General features: G+C 40.8%; 1 protein-coding gene across 1 annotated transcript in view; it reads left to right on the top strand.

Annotated features, from left to right (window-relative positions):
* ATP8A2 (ATPase phospholipid transporting 8A2) overlaps positions 1–17,527 on the top strand; it is a 293,926-nt gene that overhangs the window by 21,961 nt on the left and 254,438 nt on the right. The window contains exons 8-15 of the mRNA XM_054386416.1: positions 1,213–1,340; positions 2,302–2,413; positions 3,084–3,249; positions 7,219–7,346; positions 8,633–8,710; positions 9,919–10,007; positions 10,707–10,751; positions 12,009–12,084. Coding sequence (XP_054242391.1) covers positions 1,213–1,340; positions 2,302–2,413; positions 3,084–3,249; positions 7,219–7,346; positions 8,633–8,710; positions 9,919–10,007; positions 10,707–10,751; positions 12,009–12,084 — 822 coding nt within the window. The remainder of the gene's footprint in view (positions 1–1,212; positions 1,341–2,301; positions 2,414–3,083; positions 3,250–7,218; positions 7,347–8,632; positions 8,711–9,918; positions 10,008–10,706; positions 10,752–12,008; positions 12,085–17,527) is intronic.

Below are 17,527 nucleotides of genomic sequence, written 5' to 3'. Positions count from 1 at the left end.
GGAACTAACGTAGAGTAAGTCTTGTAAGCTGACAAAAAACAATCAAGCTCAAGGTCCAGTAAGTGGAAATGAAGTGCCCTATTTAAAAAAACTAAAATAAAAAATTGGATGTGCTTGTGATGAGAGCTGCAGTTGTTGCTGTCATGAGTGCTAATTTGTCTGCTTCTGCCTTTATGGAGTGCTCAAAAGAACCTTTTATATGTTTAATTTGTCTTCTTTTAGTGGTAATTATTAGAAATTGAGCAATTGTTTGCTTCTTTCCAGTTCTGTTAAAGAAATACTGTTATTATGTTTAGAAATAGGTTAGAATCTTTGCCTTTTTTCATCAATTAATTCAGAGTAGGATTTTGAAATACAGATCTCTGTTCTGTTTTTTGAGATATGTACAGTTGCTTCTTGTTTACTACCTTTGTAAAAATGTGATTTACTGTTCTGATCAGATCAAGATTTTGAGTTCCTGTCACTTTATTTGCTCCAGGACACAGTCAAGTTGTGGGGCCTCTTAAGGCCTTGTCTTTGTTTTCAGTGCTGCAGCTAAATTCTGGCAAAAGAAATGCTAAATGGATCACTTAACCCAGTGGAGATATTATTAGGTGAAAAGCCATGGAATGTTTTATATATGCTGAGATGGAGTAGCAATACATCAGGTTATGGTTGCATGGTGGATTGATAATTAACCTTGAGTGGCATCAGTATTATGGCTGCAGTGATCCAAGAGAGATGACACTTAGGAGTAGCTATATTTAGCTGCAGTAGCACAGTAGTGGAGCTATACTTGGAGAGAACACCCAGCCCTGTTTATACTGCTTATTTCCTGCTTCTTCCTGCACATGTGCAACTTTTGGGTGCTGTGGGTGGGACTCTTCTCTGGGTTAGAGTGATCATGTAGATAATATAACTCTTTATACCAATCCTTTCCAACTGAGATCTGTCCACAATGAAGCTTTCTTGCAGGAAAGGGTAACTGAATACTATTTTTAAAACTAAAAACAACCAACCAACACAACTTCTACCCTCCCCAACAAACCAGAACAAACCAACCCCCATCCTCACAAACAAAAAACAAACCCAACCCCCAACAAAAAAACCTGACAGAAAATCACCATGCAATTACTTTTGGTATCCTAGATATTGGAGAAAAGCACCTTTATCCTGTGTTGCTTTCTAACAATGTTTCTTTAACAGGAATCTCCTTTGAATTCGTCTCTGCAGGGCTTGTCTCAAACTGCTAGTCTCCAGTCAAGAGAAGAATTGATGAAAGTATCTGGAAGGATAGAATGTGAAGGACCCAACCGTCATCTTTATGATTTCATCGGAAACTTGCGCTTAGATGGTCAAAGGTATTGACTAAATTGGCTTGGCTAGGAAAAATGCTTCCTGTGTGCTTTTAGTTGGCAGCACTCAGCACATGCATGCTTTTGCTGTGGAAGAGGAGGGTAATAATTAACAGCTGTTGCTCGGAGTGTCTGCTGCTGTAAGGTAGTTCTGTTTCTCTATGGAGTCTTCTGCTTGTTGTCTAAGTTGTCTTCTTTGGAATTGTAGTGAGGTTTTTTTTTTGTTAGAAGTTATGTCTTTTGGAAAGAACAAGCACGGGGACATGGTTGGAGTCTTGGGGGTCTACTTGTTTCAGAACATATGCAGAAGTGGGAAAGCTCTCCCTTCTAGTTAGAGCCAAAGGCTGCACCAAGTTCAGGTCTATAAAGAAATATTATACTCGAATCTGCACTCTTTTATCCATGTGACCTTGATCTGTTGCAACTCTTAGAAGAAGTTACATTTAGTACTGGAATTCATGGAACTTGAACCGAAAGGTTTCATCTGACTATACCTCAGATGCCTGACTACACAGAAACTGCATTTCTTGGCCGATTCAGATGAATGGTGACAGATGCAAAAACAGTAGATGGTCACTTGGGTCCCACTTGAAAAATCACTGTTGTCTCAAAATGCCTCTTTAATGGCATGTGAGGCTATGGTGTTTGGAGCGGATGGTCTCTGCCAAGTGTAATGTTTCTGTCCTTGATATGAGAGAACTTACTAGCCAAGGTCAAGTGTAAAGCAGGCTTATTGCTGCTACCTAAGTAGTCAAGTTTTGGATAAACAGAACAGCTCGTGTCACCTTTGCTTTAGCAGTGGCTTCAGTGTTTCGTTGAGCTGTGTGGACAATGTATTGTTTATTACATGATTTCCCTCCTTTTGTTGTGTTTTGGGTTTTGTTTTGAGGGGGAAGTAAGGCTGAAGGAAGAATTGCTTTCCTAAGGAGTTAGCCAAGGATTAAAAGATACACTTCTTGCTTTGCAGCCCAGTTCCTGTTGGTCCAGACCAAATCTTGCTAAGAGGTGCACAACTAAGAAACACTCAGTGGGTCTTGGGTATTGTTGTGTATACAGGATTCGATACAAAACTCATGCAGGTAAAGTTTTAAGGAGATACAGAGCATGTTTTGATACAAGCTGATAACTTTTCCTATGTTCTATATATCTTTTGGTCTTGTTTTTTATGAAATGGTTTGACTCATTGTAGCTGTTTGAGACCTGGAGGCCTTGAGGAATGCAAGGACACTGTTGTATTTGAAATTGCATGTGTACTGCATAAACATTTATTGTGGTGTGTCTCAAAACACTTCACTATGTAAGGAAAATTATTTCATCTTAATTCATGTGGTAGCAGGATGACATCTAAAAGTGAGGTTTAACAGCTGAGGAGATGGTGCTGACCACATAAGATTTTAGCACTTAGAGATGGTTAGATTGAGAATGTAGTCTCTCTGTATTACCTTAATGATAGAGAGTTCTTAGAGACCAGCAATTTGTGTTGCTTCCCTCTGATCATCAGTGTAATGGACAGCCAGGAGATGAGCCTACTATGTCTTTAGAACTGAATGATTCTTTCTTTGATCTCTTGTCAGTTTTGGAGTCATGTGGATATTGGCTCCTGTTACTACCTTGTTGAGCTCTGCATGCCATATTGAGCTAAATAAAGCTGAACTAACAAGTTCTGTAATGGATTCTAAAGACCAAATTTGCCTCTGAAATTTCCTTTGTATAAGCCATTGCCAAACTTTTTTCCCTGCTGCTGTTCAGAACTCAACCAAAGCACCTCTGAAGCGGTCAAATGTGGAGAAAGTGACCAACATGCAGATCCTGGTTTTGTTCTGTATTCTCCTGGTCATGGCCCTTGTGAGTTCTGTAGGTGCCTTATTATGGAACAGAACACATGGTGAAGTCGTCTGGTACCTTGGCTCCAACAGTGAGTATGCAGGCCTGGGATGCGTGAGATGGTAGGGATGGCCAGGCTCTTAACTTTGCTAAGTGAATGCTTAAAATAAGAAACAAAGAGAAACTAAACATTTTTTGGGTGGCCTAATTTTATTTGTTCACTTGAGAATGGTCTGATATGAGTTGTACTTGCCAGTTAATAAAACCTTACAAAGGTTAAGTAAATATCACTGGGCTGCCATGTAAGGAGCAGGGCAGAAAGAGAAGAAGGGAAAGGGTTATTTCAGGATATGTGGTGTTCAAGTTTTTCATCTCTGTAGAGATGCCATGCATAAATTTGTTTTCAGAGCAGGTTGTCTGTGGCTGTAGATACTGTGTGTAAGTGTACCTGACTGCTGGATAGCAGATATCAGTTTGATACTGACTTGAACTTCATGCTTGTGTACAGAGGCAAAGGATTTCTCTACCTGTTTTCTTTTTTTTTTGCAGTCAGAAATGCTGATCTGCTGTTGTAGAGAACTGAAACGCTGAATATTAGGATTTTGTTTATTAGATAGTCATAGAATCGTCCAATGGTCTGGGTTGGAAGGGACTTCCAAAGGTTATCTAGTCCAAATCTAGTCCTTGCAGTGAGCAAGGACATCCTCCATTAGATCAGGTTGCCTAGAGCCCTGTCAAGTCTGACTTTGAATTTCTCCAAGGATGGGGCCTCAACTACCTCCCTAAGCAACCTCTTCCAGTGTTCTGTTACCCTCCTGGTCAAGAATTTTGTGCTGATGTCCAATCTAAATCTATTCTTATAGAATCATAGAATCAGTCAGGGTTGGAAGGGACCACAAGGATCATCTAGTTCCAACCCCCCTGCCATGGCCAGGGACACCTCACACTACATCAGGCTGGCCAGAGCCTCATCCAGCCTGGCCTTAAACACCTCCAGGGATGGGGCCTCAACCACCTCTCTGCACAACCCATTCCAGGCTCTCACCATTCCCATGGGGAAGAACTTCTTCCTCATGTCCAGCCTGAATCTTCCCACTTCCAGCTTTATTCCATTCCCCCTAGTCCTGTCACTATCTGATAGCCTAAAAAGTCCCTCCCCAGCTTTCTTGTAGGCCCCCTTCAGATACTGGAAGGCCACAACAAGGTCACTTGGAGCCTTCTCTTCTCCAGACTGAACAGCCCCAACTCTTTCAGTCTGTCCTCATAGGAGAGGTGCTCCAGCCCTCTGCTCATCCTGGTGGCCCTTCTCTGGACACCTTCCAGCATGTCCATATCCCTCTTGGAATAGCGGCTCCAGAACTGGATGCAGTACTCCAGGTGGTGTCTCACCAGAGCTGAGTAGAGAGGAGGAGAATCACCTCCCTTGACCTGCTGGCCACACTTCTCTTGATGCAGCCCAGGATCTGGTTGGCATTCTGGGCTGCAAGTGCACCTTGACAGCTCATGTTGAGCTTCTTGTCCACCAGCACCCCCAAGTCCCTCTCCTCAGGGCTGCTTTCCAGCCACTCACTGCCCAGCCTGTATCTGTGTTTGGGATTGCCTTGACCCAGATGCAGGACCCTGCACTTGGTCTTGTCGAACCTCATGAGGTTGGCTTGTGCCCACCTCTCCAGCCTGTCAAGGTCCCTCTGGATGCCATCCCTTCCTTCCAGCCTGTCTGCTGCACCACACAGCTTGGTGTCATCAGCAGACTTGCTGCGGGTGCACTCAATGCCACTGTCCATGGCACCGACAAAGATGTTGAACAAGACTGGTCCCAGGACTGATCCCTGAGTGACTCCGCTTGTCCCTGGCCTCCACTGGGACATGGAGCCATTGACAGCCACTCTTTGGGTGTGGCCATCAAGCCAGTTCTTTATCCATCTCGTGGTCCACCCATCAAACCCATGTGTCACCAGTTTGGAGACCAGGATGTGGTATGGGACAGTGTCAAAGGCTTTGCTCAGGTCCAGGTCAATGACATCAGTTGCTCTCCCCTCATCTATTCATGTTGTGACCCCTTCATAGAAGGCCACCAGGTTTGTCAGGCAGGATTTGCCTTTGGTGAAGCCATGCTGATTGTACTCAAGCACCTCTTTACTATCCTTCTGTCTCAGTAGTGCCTCCAGGAGGATTCTTCTTTAATTTAAAACTTTTGCCCCTTGTCTTGTCACTACAGGCCTTTGTAAACAGTCCATTTCCAGACTTCTTGTAGGTCCCCTTTGGATTCTGCCTTCTGTTACTTTGTAAGGAGAAAACAGATCTCTTAACTTGTTTATGGAAGGATTTTTTGATGTCATTCATACTGCTCGAATTTATTAGTTCAAATGTCAAAGATGGGCAGTACACAAATGCTTAATGGTGAAATAAACTGCTCTCTAGCAGACTACTTTCTTGAGGGGGTTACACTAGCTAGATGTAAAATGTTATGAACATCTTGAGATGCAGATCTGAAAACAATTCTCCCAAACTGCAGATTATCTTTCTGTTGATGATTGCAAAACAGATGGTGAAGGGAGTCTTCTGCTGTTTAAGAACAGTAATTGTGATGGTAATGAAAGGAATCAGTATAGGAGGAGCATAAAAGTGCCTCATCTTTGACTCCGTGTTTTTGGTAGTTGTAATGCCTTCTAGTAGCAAAATCAGCAACTTTCAAAATTTTTTCCCTACCCTATCTCTTGCTTTAATGAGGAAGTCCTAATTTGTGCCTTCCAGTGATGGAAGTAATATTGAAAAAGATGAATGCAACAAACTCTTCAACTTGCGCTAATATAGAACAGGTGCATCCTGTGATAAACTAGGGTGAAAAAACAGTCTGTGTGGATGCTTTTTTGTAAATGAATGCACAATTTCTATCATGTCTCAACCTACCACACATGGGAAAGACTTTCAGTCTAGGAAGGTAGATGGGTGAGTTTTTGTTTAATGTCTGATTTCTATAAAGATTGGAGTGGAATAATCAACATCAAGCATGCTTTTACTCTTTCTGTAAACCCATCAAAGACGAAGAGAATTTCTGTGCTCATACTTAGAGGTATCTGGGTCCAAAGTTTAAGTTTTTCTCTGATCTTCATTAGGCTTCAGCAGATTCTATGATTTCTACTCCTCCATGGCTTGCTCCTCTGCCTTCTTAGTAACATTTTTAATGTTGAGGGCATGTTAGTCGTGGGATGTGGGCTGTGGGCTGTGACTGTATTGTGCTGGGTGCTCTGCATGCTGATAGAAGTGTCTCCCTAAGCTTCAGGTTAAGTGAGGAACAGACAGTTGTGGAAGCTTTGGATGTGAAGGGAGGCTGCGGGCAGCAGCACCACCAAGAGCTTTCACACCGTGTTTCTGTTGAACCTTGTTAATTTCTGCCTGTTGTCTGTAAATGCTTTCTATTGCCTTTATTACCAGTTGTGCTGGCATATTTGGGCAACTTGCTGAATGTTGTTACCATTAATTGCTGTTCTTCTGCTGAAGCAGGATACCTCAGTTCATTTGCTAACTCTCCATTTTAATAGCCAGCTTGTTCTTTTAAGGTTATTATTTTTCACATAATTTATTGACTCGGCCAGTGCTGGCAGCTTTTTGCCAGAATTTAATCTCTTTGTGTTTTCTGACTCCACTGACACAAGTGGACACTTTGTTAAAGGTAAAGTTATGGTGCTAGTGATACTGGTGGCTCTTAATTGGGGCAGTTGACACATAAGATAAACCTAGATTTGGGTTATAATATGGAATATCATTCTTCTCACCCTCTGTTTAGGAAAATTATTCAGAAAACATTCTAATGTATAGCTTTGCCAGTCTTCCCCTTTGTCACCTGGCATGATGTGCTGTATATCCAGGCATATGTTCTGTGGGTGTTCTCTTTATGTGCTGTGGAAATCAATATTCAGGAGAACCCTATACCTCAACACACTTACTGATTATTTTAGCACTACTAAACCTGGATAGGTCAACTGCAGAAAGGTCATTGCCTCTATATGGTACCACTCAGACTTCCATCTGCTGATGTTTTATATCTTTTGGTTTACAGAAATGCTGTCTGTCAACTTCGGGTACAATCTATTGACATTTATAATCTTGTACAACAACCTTATTCCAATCAGTCTTCTGGTGACACTGGAAGTTGTCAAGTTTACTCAGGCTCTTTTTATAAATTGGGTAAGTAATGGGATTACTTGTGTTAATGTCAGGTTTTGAAAGTGACATTAAAAAAAAACCACAGCCCTAACCAACCACTTTTGAAGTCTTTAGCAGATTTTCTGGTGATTTTTCTGATGCAGCTTCTGGCAAAGGAAGGGGGAGCAGTTCAGATATTTTATTCTATATTAGTTCTCTTTTCCACAGGAAATGAAGAATTTAGTTGTATGAAGAGTCACTGTGCAAATGATAGCTCTTGTGTATTTTAGGCTTGCGGGATGAGAAGGAAGGCTGAGCTGCTTTGGTTGAAGGAGGTCTCTAGCTGACTTTTCTTCAGTAAATGTCTTTTGAAAACTTCTCAGTATTGTTCAGGTTCTGTCAGCCACAACAGAGGGAAAGACTAGACTAGTTTGGGAGTATGGGTTTGGGTTTTGTGGGGTTTTATTTATTTGATTTTGTTATGCTGTGTTTTGTGTTGTGTGGGGTTTGTTATGATTTCATTTGTGGTTGGTGGGTTTTTTGTTTTTTTTTTTTTTTTTGAGGCTGACCTTGAAGGGTCAACTTTCATAGCAGTAGTAGTATTTCTGTCAGGAGATGAACTGATGATGCTTTATACAACAAACAGTGACCCTTCTGTTCAGGTGAGCTTTGACTTCAAAGTGTGTTTCCTTTCAGTTGTGGACCTAAAATACTGTAGCGATTATCTCTTAAGCTGAGTAAAACCAGGAGTAATACCTTGTTCTGATATGCATTAGTACTCAGGTTTACAGTAGTAGTTCCTCTAGAATGTAATTAAATAAGCTCTAATGTGTTTATTTTCTGAGCTGCTTATTCATTGGGAATACTGGACTAGCATATCCAAGAAATTGCTTCGGCTGCAATTGCAGCTGTTACATTTATGCTTCAAATTAAATGCAGTAATAGGAGGTGATTCCACAAAGTGACTTAAATTGTCTATTTAATTATGTGGCTAGAATTAAAAAACATTGTAAGTGAAGGCCCATGTTTAGCATAGCTAGTGCCTGTTGGAGCTTCTTCCTACTGTAATGAAGTCTTAAACTAGAGTTGTCATGTATGAAATGATAATTACCTGTAACTGAATCTTGGTCGTCTCATGTACATCTAGTATGGAGGTATACCTTGGAAAGGAGACAACCCTATTAAGCCTGGGATGTTCTCTCTCACATCTGTAGAGCCTCCACCAATGGGCTTAAGTTAATCAAGCCAAGTTGGAGCTGACTAAAAGAAGACTGGAGACTTCAGTGTTTAATATGCTTAGCCCAGGTCTAATTTTCCTCTCATTTCAGGACATAGATATGTATTATCCTGAAACAGATACACCTGCAATGGCCAGAACCTCAAACCTTAATGAGGAACTTGGGCAGGTAAGACACTGTTGGCAAGTATCATGTTTGTGACATGTCCTGGGAAGACAGAAGGTATGAGAGCATGCCATACAAATCAGCTTTTTTCTGTTGCTCTGTGGTTAATGGGACAGCTTTTATTTCATGAGCCTAAGCCTTACAAGCTCAACAATGAGATATCACAGGATCAAATCTGAGGTCATATAGGCAGTGTTAAGCCTGGGAACAGAATTTTTTTCTCATGTTCACTCTAAGTTGACTTTTTTTGTTGAGAGTCATGGAGAGATGCTCTGTATTTGAGACTGTCTGTACTGGAACAATGTACAAGAGTAAGCCTGGCTAAAGAGCAGGCCTACTTAGTGTTGGAGACAATGTCTGTGTATATGTGTATTATGTATGATACAGTTGTGTGCTGCTCAACAGGGTTCTAGTCCACATTCTTCCCACCTAATCCAATTGGCCTTTTCCTTAGGGTTCGTAAAACTTGATTCAGATGGTTTTGATGTGAAATTATCAAGCTGCAAATCATGATTTGACCACAGTAAATTATGATGTAGCATGATGTATTGTGTTGGCCTACACATGGTTATCAGAAATGGCTTACTAGTGATTCCATATAACTAGACTGACTTTTTGGGTTTAGTTGAATTACTTGTGTAAAAGTGGTGTGTTGTTTTTTTTTTTTTTTAACCTATATGCTAAAATGGATTATTTGAGTGTTCAGACATCTAAGGAAGTTCACTTTGACTTGTAACTTTCTCAGGCTTCATTACTGGTCGTTTTCTTTTTGTTTCTGTTCTCTTTTTTTTTTGTGGGGGGGTGGAGGTGACAACACCCAAACAAATTCTGTGTTCCAAAGATCACCATGGATTACTTCAGTGCGAGGTTGTTTGTCTTGCTTTTGGATGTTAGTACAGTTAAAAGATTTGCTGAATGTTCAACTAGCACAAGCAAGTACATCTGCAAGTACTGAACACAATGAAAATCTTGGCAATTTATATGAAGTTTTCTTGGTTTGGATATGAAGAAGAAATAATTCTATTAAAAACTTCACTGATGATTCTCCTGTAGCTTTGGTAAGACAAACCAGGCTGCCATAAGCCCACATTGGTCAATACTGTTACATTTTTGAACCCTATGGCTTCCAGAATTTTCCTGAATCTTTGTCACTTTGAGGTTTGTTACTTTGCTAGTTAAAACACACCTTGTTTTGTTTTCTTTTCCTCCAGGTGAAATACCTGTTTTCTGATAAAACAGGTACTCTAACATGCAATATCATGAACTTCAAGAAATGTAGTATAGCTGGAGTGACATATGGGTAGGTATAACTTTTATGTTGCTTAATATGTGCATATTAATGGTACATACTTCTTACATGAAAACAGGATTAAAATATTCTCTTTTTCAGTTTGTGCTTCAGTATATTTTGTGGTCTTTGCTAGTAGCTTTTTTTTTTTATGTCCTGCAATGCAAATTAGGCGCAGAGCTTAGGATTACTTCAAATGAGTCAAACTTGTTCCTTACCTGGTCATGATTTAAACTAAACCAGAAGTGCTAAGTAACTTGTGGAGTTTCCAGATGGAAGAAAATGCAACCTAAAGGTAGCAATGGTCAGTTAGATTTCTGGACTCCTTCAGGTAATCCAAATTTTGTTAAAACCATATAGCTGTAATTGTGTTTGTGGAGTTAAATGTTCCATAGGAATATTTACTAAAATATTGCATGTGAGCGATATATACTTGGTTTTTGTTCCCTTTCTGTCAGAAGGATCCATTTGAGTCATGCTGATATTTCATTTCACTTTTTGTCTTGCTTAGTTTGAAATGGGTAGTTCTAAGATCTCTGTGCAGGCTAACGTTTGAATTGCATAGTAGCTAAATAAACTTGAAAGTGTATAAACAGCTGAACCCATGGTGCTAGCATATGTTTCTTTATCTGACTCTGATCTTTGCCTTCAATCTGTTTTTTGGTTTGCCAAGTGGAATAAGTGTTCTTTTTTCATTTTTATACCCCTTAGTCACTTTCCTGAGCTGGAGAGAGAACGTTCATCAGAAGATTTCAGGTAAATACATTGTTTGGGTTCTATATAGCAGAGTGGAGACGATTTGTCAAGATAGTTTTTTAATTTGTAACTGGATGAAGCCCAAGAGAACAATCTGTTTGTGCAAAAATGCAGAGCTGATGGGTGGTCATGGATCCTTCTGTGTGGAGAGATGGTGGGTGAAGTGGCTGGGGTGACTTGGATGCATGTAAGTGCAGTGCTTTTTGTAAGCAGACAACCAAATTAAAAGCTAAGAGTAACCTTCGTTACCTGCCTGCCTCTCGTTGAAGACTGTTACTCTTCATATTCACTAAGTTCAAACTTGACAAGGAGAAAAACAAAATTCTTTATTAAAATGTTATGTTTTAATTAAACCTGGAAGGAGCTTGATTATTGAGGTGTCTTATGAAAAGAGAAATAACTACTCCTCTTTTCTCAGAAATGTAATGAGTAGCACTGTTGGGTCTGTCCCAATCTACAGAAAAGGGTATGTTAAGTCTGAAGTGTCACTGTAGTGTTCAAATGTTCACATAAACAGAAAAGGGGGAGAGCCAGAGAGAGCTGATGTGGCTTTGGCAAATCTAGGTGAGAAATGACTTCCCACCCAAAAAGCAGGCAGACACTGAATGCTGTCAGCTACTTCCTGACGAATTAAGTTAGTCTTTTCCGCTGGTCTTTCTCATTTTTATGATCACCTTTTAGGAAGGTGATATGATGGTGTGATGCTGCTTTGGCTGAGAGATGGTTTCTGTGGATGCCTCTTTTTCTTCCAATGTTTGTTTCCTTCATTACCATCTTTTTCTTTTTTCTCTTCCTACACCTCTTTTCTAGTGAGCTTTGTGGAAGAGTTTCTTCCTGGTATTAGTTTTAAGTACTTAGAATCCTCCATGGATCAACTTTTGAAGCAGAACTCTGACTCAGGAGAGAGCTTAGGGATATTGATCTTTGACCTATCTTAAAAGGAACTCAGGTTGGAATCACTGTATTGGTTAAATACAATTAATCAAAAAGCTGCTCTGCTGCATCTGTCCTAGGAAGTGTGTTGACATTTGAATCTTGTCACATTTTTTCCAAGTGTTTTGGGGTTCTTGATGGTGTTGAGGAGAAGTTACTGTTCTTTTTCAGCATTTTGTACATTGCTTGTGTTTTTTTCACAATACTTTCAAGTAAAGTGGAATCTTAATTTGTTTTTTCTTGGCTTCCCAACAAAATAGATGAAGTACTAAGAATGGCAGTATTGCCACTTCTATGTTTGAGTATACTTATCTTGTTCTTTAGCCAGCTACCTCCTTCCACCAGTGAATCATGTGAATTTGATGACCCAAGGCTGCTGCAAAACATTGAAAATGACCATGTAAGTCTCCTTTTTGGATGTTGTGTTGCTTGAACACCCTATTCTAGGCCTCTTGAATGCTAGACAACTCTACTTTGTGTATATATGTCAAGCAAGCACAGTGAGGAAAAAGTTACATAACTCCCTCAGCCCCTTTCTGCTCAATTGTCTTATTGAAGAAACAATGGGTACCAACCTAGCTATCAAACAACTTCATATGTGCTGGTACATATAGAAAGTAGTGTCTTGTGATAAATGATTGCAGAAATTGTAATTCTTGGAAAGAAGAATTACTCGGACTGTTAAAACATCTGTGCTGTTCAAATACTGTTTTTAGAAGTGATCCAGGGCATTGTGAGATGACTCTGAGACCTGCTTTAAATACTAAAAATGTTGGGAATTATAATTACATAAAGGATGCAAGACATAGGACTTAACTGAAAGCTTAAGTTTAGCCTGAGTCCTAGTAATTAGCGTTCTTAGCCAAACTGGCTGCGTCGGAAAGGGACTTGTTACTTAGTGTCAATTCATTGCTTATTTAGAAGCCATGCACCTAAGTGTTTGGCTGAACACAAGACAACTTAAGTCCCTTGCAAAAAAAGCATAATCCTCCCCTTACTGCAAGACAGTTTCTGCAGAATAGATCTGGGTATTGACTAGCACGAACTCAATAAGCTGTTTGTTCTCCTCAGCTGGTGTAGCTTGTGTAGCTGGGCTGGTTAACTTGAAGACTTCATCTGAAGTATAGATACCATATACTCTGTGTGCAGAAAGATTTGCTTTGTCTTGCTCACACGCCAGTAAGTTACTTTGTGTGTCCCTATATGTTCCTCAGGATGATAGAACCTGAGGGTGGCTCTGTGGCCTGATCTTTAAGATGGTGGTCCTACCAGGACAATGTACTGGTTTCCTATGTGGCTTTTGTAGTCATCTGCACTGGAAGGACTTCCCATTGGCACATCACTTGCAGCCAGGATTGGGTTACTACATGTTCTGTGTTCTATTTGCTTATATATGGGTACAGTCATAGTTTATGACGGTTACTGACTCTAGCTTGTCCATTCTGAATGAAAGGCTACTGGTTTAGGTTTAAGCTAAGAGGTAATGTGTTAGAGCTCTTCCTTATTGGCTGTTGCTTTAGGCATGTACAGCGCAAAGTGCTTTAGTCCGTTTTAATAGCTTCAGCAGCAGGGATGTACATCAAATGGGCTGTGAGGTAGAGTTGCGTATTCAGTCCTGAGATAGCCCCATGACTTTGGAGTATCTCTAGTGTTTTGTCTCTGGGTAGAGCTTCTGATTTGCGGTGGGTTGAAAATTCCTCCCCAACATTACATTTGCCAGACCAGCTCAGTTGAAAGCAAATGAAAGCTGTATTTACAAGCAAAACTGCAATCTACAATGGAATGCAATGAATATGTACAAAATATACAGTATTTACAGGTATTTACAATTAATAAACAGCACAAGGACCCCCCTGGCCAAAGACCAGGGGAAGCTAATAGCTTCTCCCTCCCTGCCCTCCCCTTACCTCCCTGTACAAGAGGGACAAGAGAAAGGAACAGAGAAAGCTGCTGTTAGACTTAGCCAAAACAATGCATCCGAGGTCAAGCAGAAGCCAGTTAGTTTCTCCTAGAGCGAAGAAGTGAGAGGAGAGAGAGATTTTTGGGAACCAGGTCTTATGGTAAGTATCTTTCCATTAGGATTGTTTAGAGTTATCGCTATTTTCCTTTTTACACACAGTAGTTATTTACATTTTACTACTTTCTGTTCAAGGTCTGTGAAAAAATTTAAAGCCATAGCCTATGCTTGTAGACGTAGAAGGAATAATTGCTGCTGCAGCAGACAGAGGATTTTGGTAGCTTTCTTAGGTGTCGCTTGTTGAGACAGCTCTGATAGAAACCTTAATTCTTTACATGCTCATGTATTAAATTTCCTTCTCGCTGGTAACTTACACATATATGTACTTTTGTCATTGCACAGTTGACTGTTGGGCTGAGCGCTTTGAACTCAGCTTTCAGACTATCAGTGAGTAAGTGGGGGACAACAAGGCCTGCCACACTATAACTGGGGTGACTTCTGGCTGGTAGGACTTAAGGTGTGGATGCCACTCACTGACAAGTAGTAATTTGGCACAAGACTGCAAGGGCTACATGTTGTAATTGCTTAAGAAATGAAGTGCATCAGGGAGAAATGGACTGGATCCCAGGCTAGTGAGAGAAGGAAGAATGGCATGTTTATAGCCCATTAGCTTTTTTGCAGTAGGTCAGCTGTTAGAGTGCATAAATTGCCTACTCCTACCTAATTTCCTTAATGTCTTAGTTGTCATAGCTACAAGATAACTGCAAATGCCATTTACAGATATCTGACAACCTCTACTCATTTAGTGAACCCAAGTGATAAAATTCAAGATTTCTAGCCCAAGCTGCCTTGTGGGGTCAGATGGTATAGTGTTGAGCTGGACAATGACTTGCCTTTAAACATTTGCCCTTTTGTAGCTGCAGTTGTCAGTGTGCTGTCTCACTAACACTGAGTAAGTGCTCATTGCTTTGGCGTTGAAGATTTTATTTTATTAAGTCCAGTTGTAAGTGTTCGTTTAGAACTGTGTGAGTGCCAAGTAAATTTCTTTCCAGGTTGAAAATAAATTTTAAAAAATTTACTTGCCCTCATGAGACTGTCTTCCATATGCTAGGAAGATTTTTATCATCCTGCATTGCCTGTAAATTTGATAGCTCTTCTGGGCCACTGGTGTGTTTGGACTGAGTGATGGCCAAGTCTGCTCTTGACTAACACTTGAAGAATTATTGCCTTGCAGAAAGTGTTCCAGGGATAAAGAACTTTTCTTGAAAACGTGGCAGTTTCTCTTGGCTTCTTTATGATATTAATGAGGAAGAAAGTACCTAGGTTTGTCTGCCTGTGCTGTTTCTTTGTGACAGCTTCTATTGGACGAACTGTGCAGCAGTACCAAGGGTATGATGCTGGTTTGTTTCGATAGGAAAAACCATGTGAAGTCGTCTCAGAATAAGATCAGTTACTTCCATGAACTTCCAAGAAAGTTGGGGGAATATGCTGGATGGTCTTTATCTTGGTGCTTGTGAGTTGCGTGTCTGCTATGAATGAACTCATCATGGACATGAAAGCTTGCTTGTGGGGTTACTTTTACCCTAATGATATGACAGCAGGAAGGGAAGTAGGTCAAAAATTGAAAGAATTATTAAACTTGAATATCATCCTAGACTGTTATCTGTCTGGATTCTTTCAGAACTTCCTTTGCTAATTCCAGTCTGTTTATAAACCCTAATGGCTCGCAGATTACCACTTGGGGAAGAAGCCACAAGCATCTTGTAAAGCTGCAGATGCATTAATCGATTGAATGAGTATGAGTGATGAGTAGGGTAAGCATGTGGCCAGGCAGAACAGGTAACTGTTGTGCTCATGCTGAGCTTTTACTTCAGCTGAAGTGTTCATGTACGTATCAAACTTCTCTGCTTATTTTCATGAAGTGTGTAGAAACTGAGGCCTTTTATCTCGTTAGGCTTTGTTGCAGTAACCTCTATCATCATCTGATTTTTAGTTCCTTGAGAAAGCAGAACAAGAAAAGCATATTGCTACTGGGATGGAAAACTAATTTAAAATGCAGTAGGGCAGGAAAAAAAAACAGAAACAAGCAAACAAAAACCCCCCCAAACAAACACACACAAAAAAACCCTGTTCAGATGGTGAGAACCTCTGGGAGGCTTTAATTCAGAGAGTAACTGTTGCTTAAACTGTCAAAGCACACTGTTACACAGCTGACAATTCAATTGTTATAGCTTAGTGAGAAATATCTTACATTTTTCTTTTTTGCTTATTGTAAAAGGGACTTCGGTACTTCTGCTCAAGTACATGGCAGTATCAAGTTCTGGGTCATACTTCGGACAAGATAAACTTGGATTTAACTCTATGCTGGTTCATGCGTTCTCTTAGTCTGCGCCCAAAATACCACAATCCCTTCCAGCCTTACAAGCTTCACTGTTCTGGAGGTGTTTGACATGGCTGGTTCCTCTTACTGTTCTCCATGTGTTTTAATGAACAAAGCAGTAGGAAGGTCACTTCTCTTAGATAGTGAGTCAGATTTCTCTCTGGTAATGAAGCAGGTAAGTATTTTACTAGCTGTCCTTGGCAGAAGGTGCCATGTTTATGTGAAGAAGCTCAGGTGGCTCTTTGAGTGTGCTTTCCTATCCCATTGGCCATTTCTAGGCAAATTTCTCCAAAACCTGTCAGTCCTACTTGTCTGGAGATACTGTGAATGGAGGCATTGATACCATACTGCTGCAAGTTAAAAGAGAGATTAAGGAAGATGCTTAACTTTGTGTACTACTTCCTTGTAACTTCACCAGGCTGTGAGCAGTTGGTTAGACCAATGCAGTTTGTCTTCAGAGTGAGGAGGCCCAGATGAGGACCCTTGGGACAAATGTGCAGATATGTAGCTCTGCAAAGTGCAGCTTGCTCCCCAGAAGACAGAGCTTGATTTCTTTGAATAAGGGAGAAGATGAAGGAATGAAAAATTGTAATACGGCTTCCTGATAAGTGGTCTGTGCCCTGCTTGGTAATGGATGATGTTGTGCCTTCTAGATAAGGAAACTTTGCTTTCAGTGTAGTTAATGATCTGTAGATAACAAACCCCAGAAACTATTCCCATAAATGTGAGACTGTATCTCAGTGTGTCTGTAGTTCTTGGATGGTAGAGGCATCATTGGAAGTAACTTTAGCTAGTGGGGTATCTCGCTGGTGTAGGTGTTTGTACACAATTGTATTGGGTTTGGCTGAGCTGGAGTTAATACTCCCTGGAGCATCTTTCTGGTGCTGTGTTTTGCAGTGCTGTTGCTGGGTGTTGGTAACACACCAATGTTTTGGCAACTGCTGAACCAAGCACCAAGGCTGTGCTTTTCCAACGTTTCCCCGCCCCAAGAGAACGCTGTGGAGTGGGCAAGATTTTGGGATGGGACATAGCTGGGCCAGTTAACCCCAACTGGCAAAGGGGTATTCAATGACATATGATGTCAGCTCAGATATGTAAGCTAAGTGAAAAAAGCAAGTGGGGAGACGTTAGTTGATGGCATCTGTCTTCCAGAGCAACTGCTACACGGAGAGCACTGCTTCCTTGGGGAGTGACCAAAACACCATCATCTCAAAGGGCAGTAGAGAATAACATCTTTGCTTTTGCTTCTACGTGTGGCCTTTGCTCTTGCTTTTCATTATTGAAACTGCTTCTACCTCATTACTGGCCTTTTGTTATGTTTTCCCCTCTCCCCTGTCCATCTAAGAAGCAGAGTGATAGAGCAGCTTTGGGCATTTGGCCCCCAGCCAGGGCTAAATGATGTGTTCTGTGCATCTCTGTGAAAGACATAAAGAAAGAAGCAAAAGCTTTTACCCAGAGCCCACTGGCTCATGGAGAGAAAAAATGGGGTGAGAAGACTCTCAGAAT

This window comes from Indicator indicator, chromosome 1 (genome assembly GCF_027791375.1).
Source record: "Indicator indicator isolate 239-I01 chromosome 1, UM_Iind_1.1, whole genome shotgun sequence".
NCBI classification, from domain to species: domain Eukaryota; kingdom Metazoa; phylum Chordata; class Aves; order Piciformes; family Indicatoridae; genus Indicator; species Indicator indicator.
Note: the sequence above shows the minus strand (reverse complement) of the source record. Positions and strands in the feature narration are given on the sequence as shown.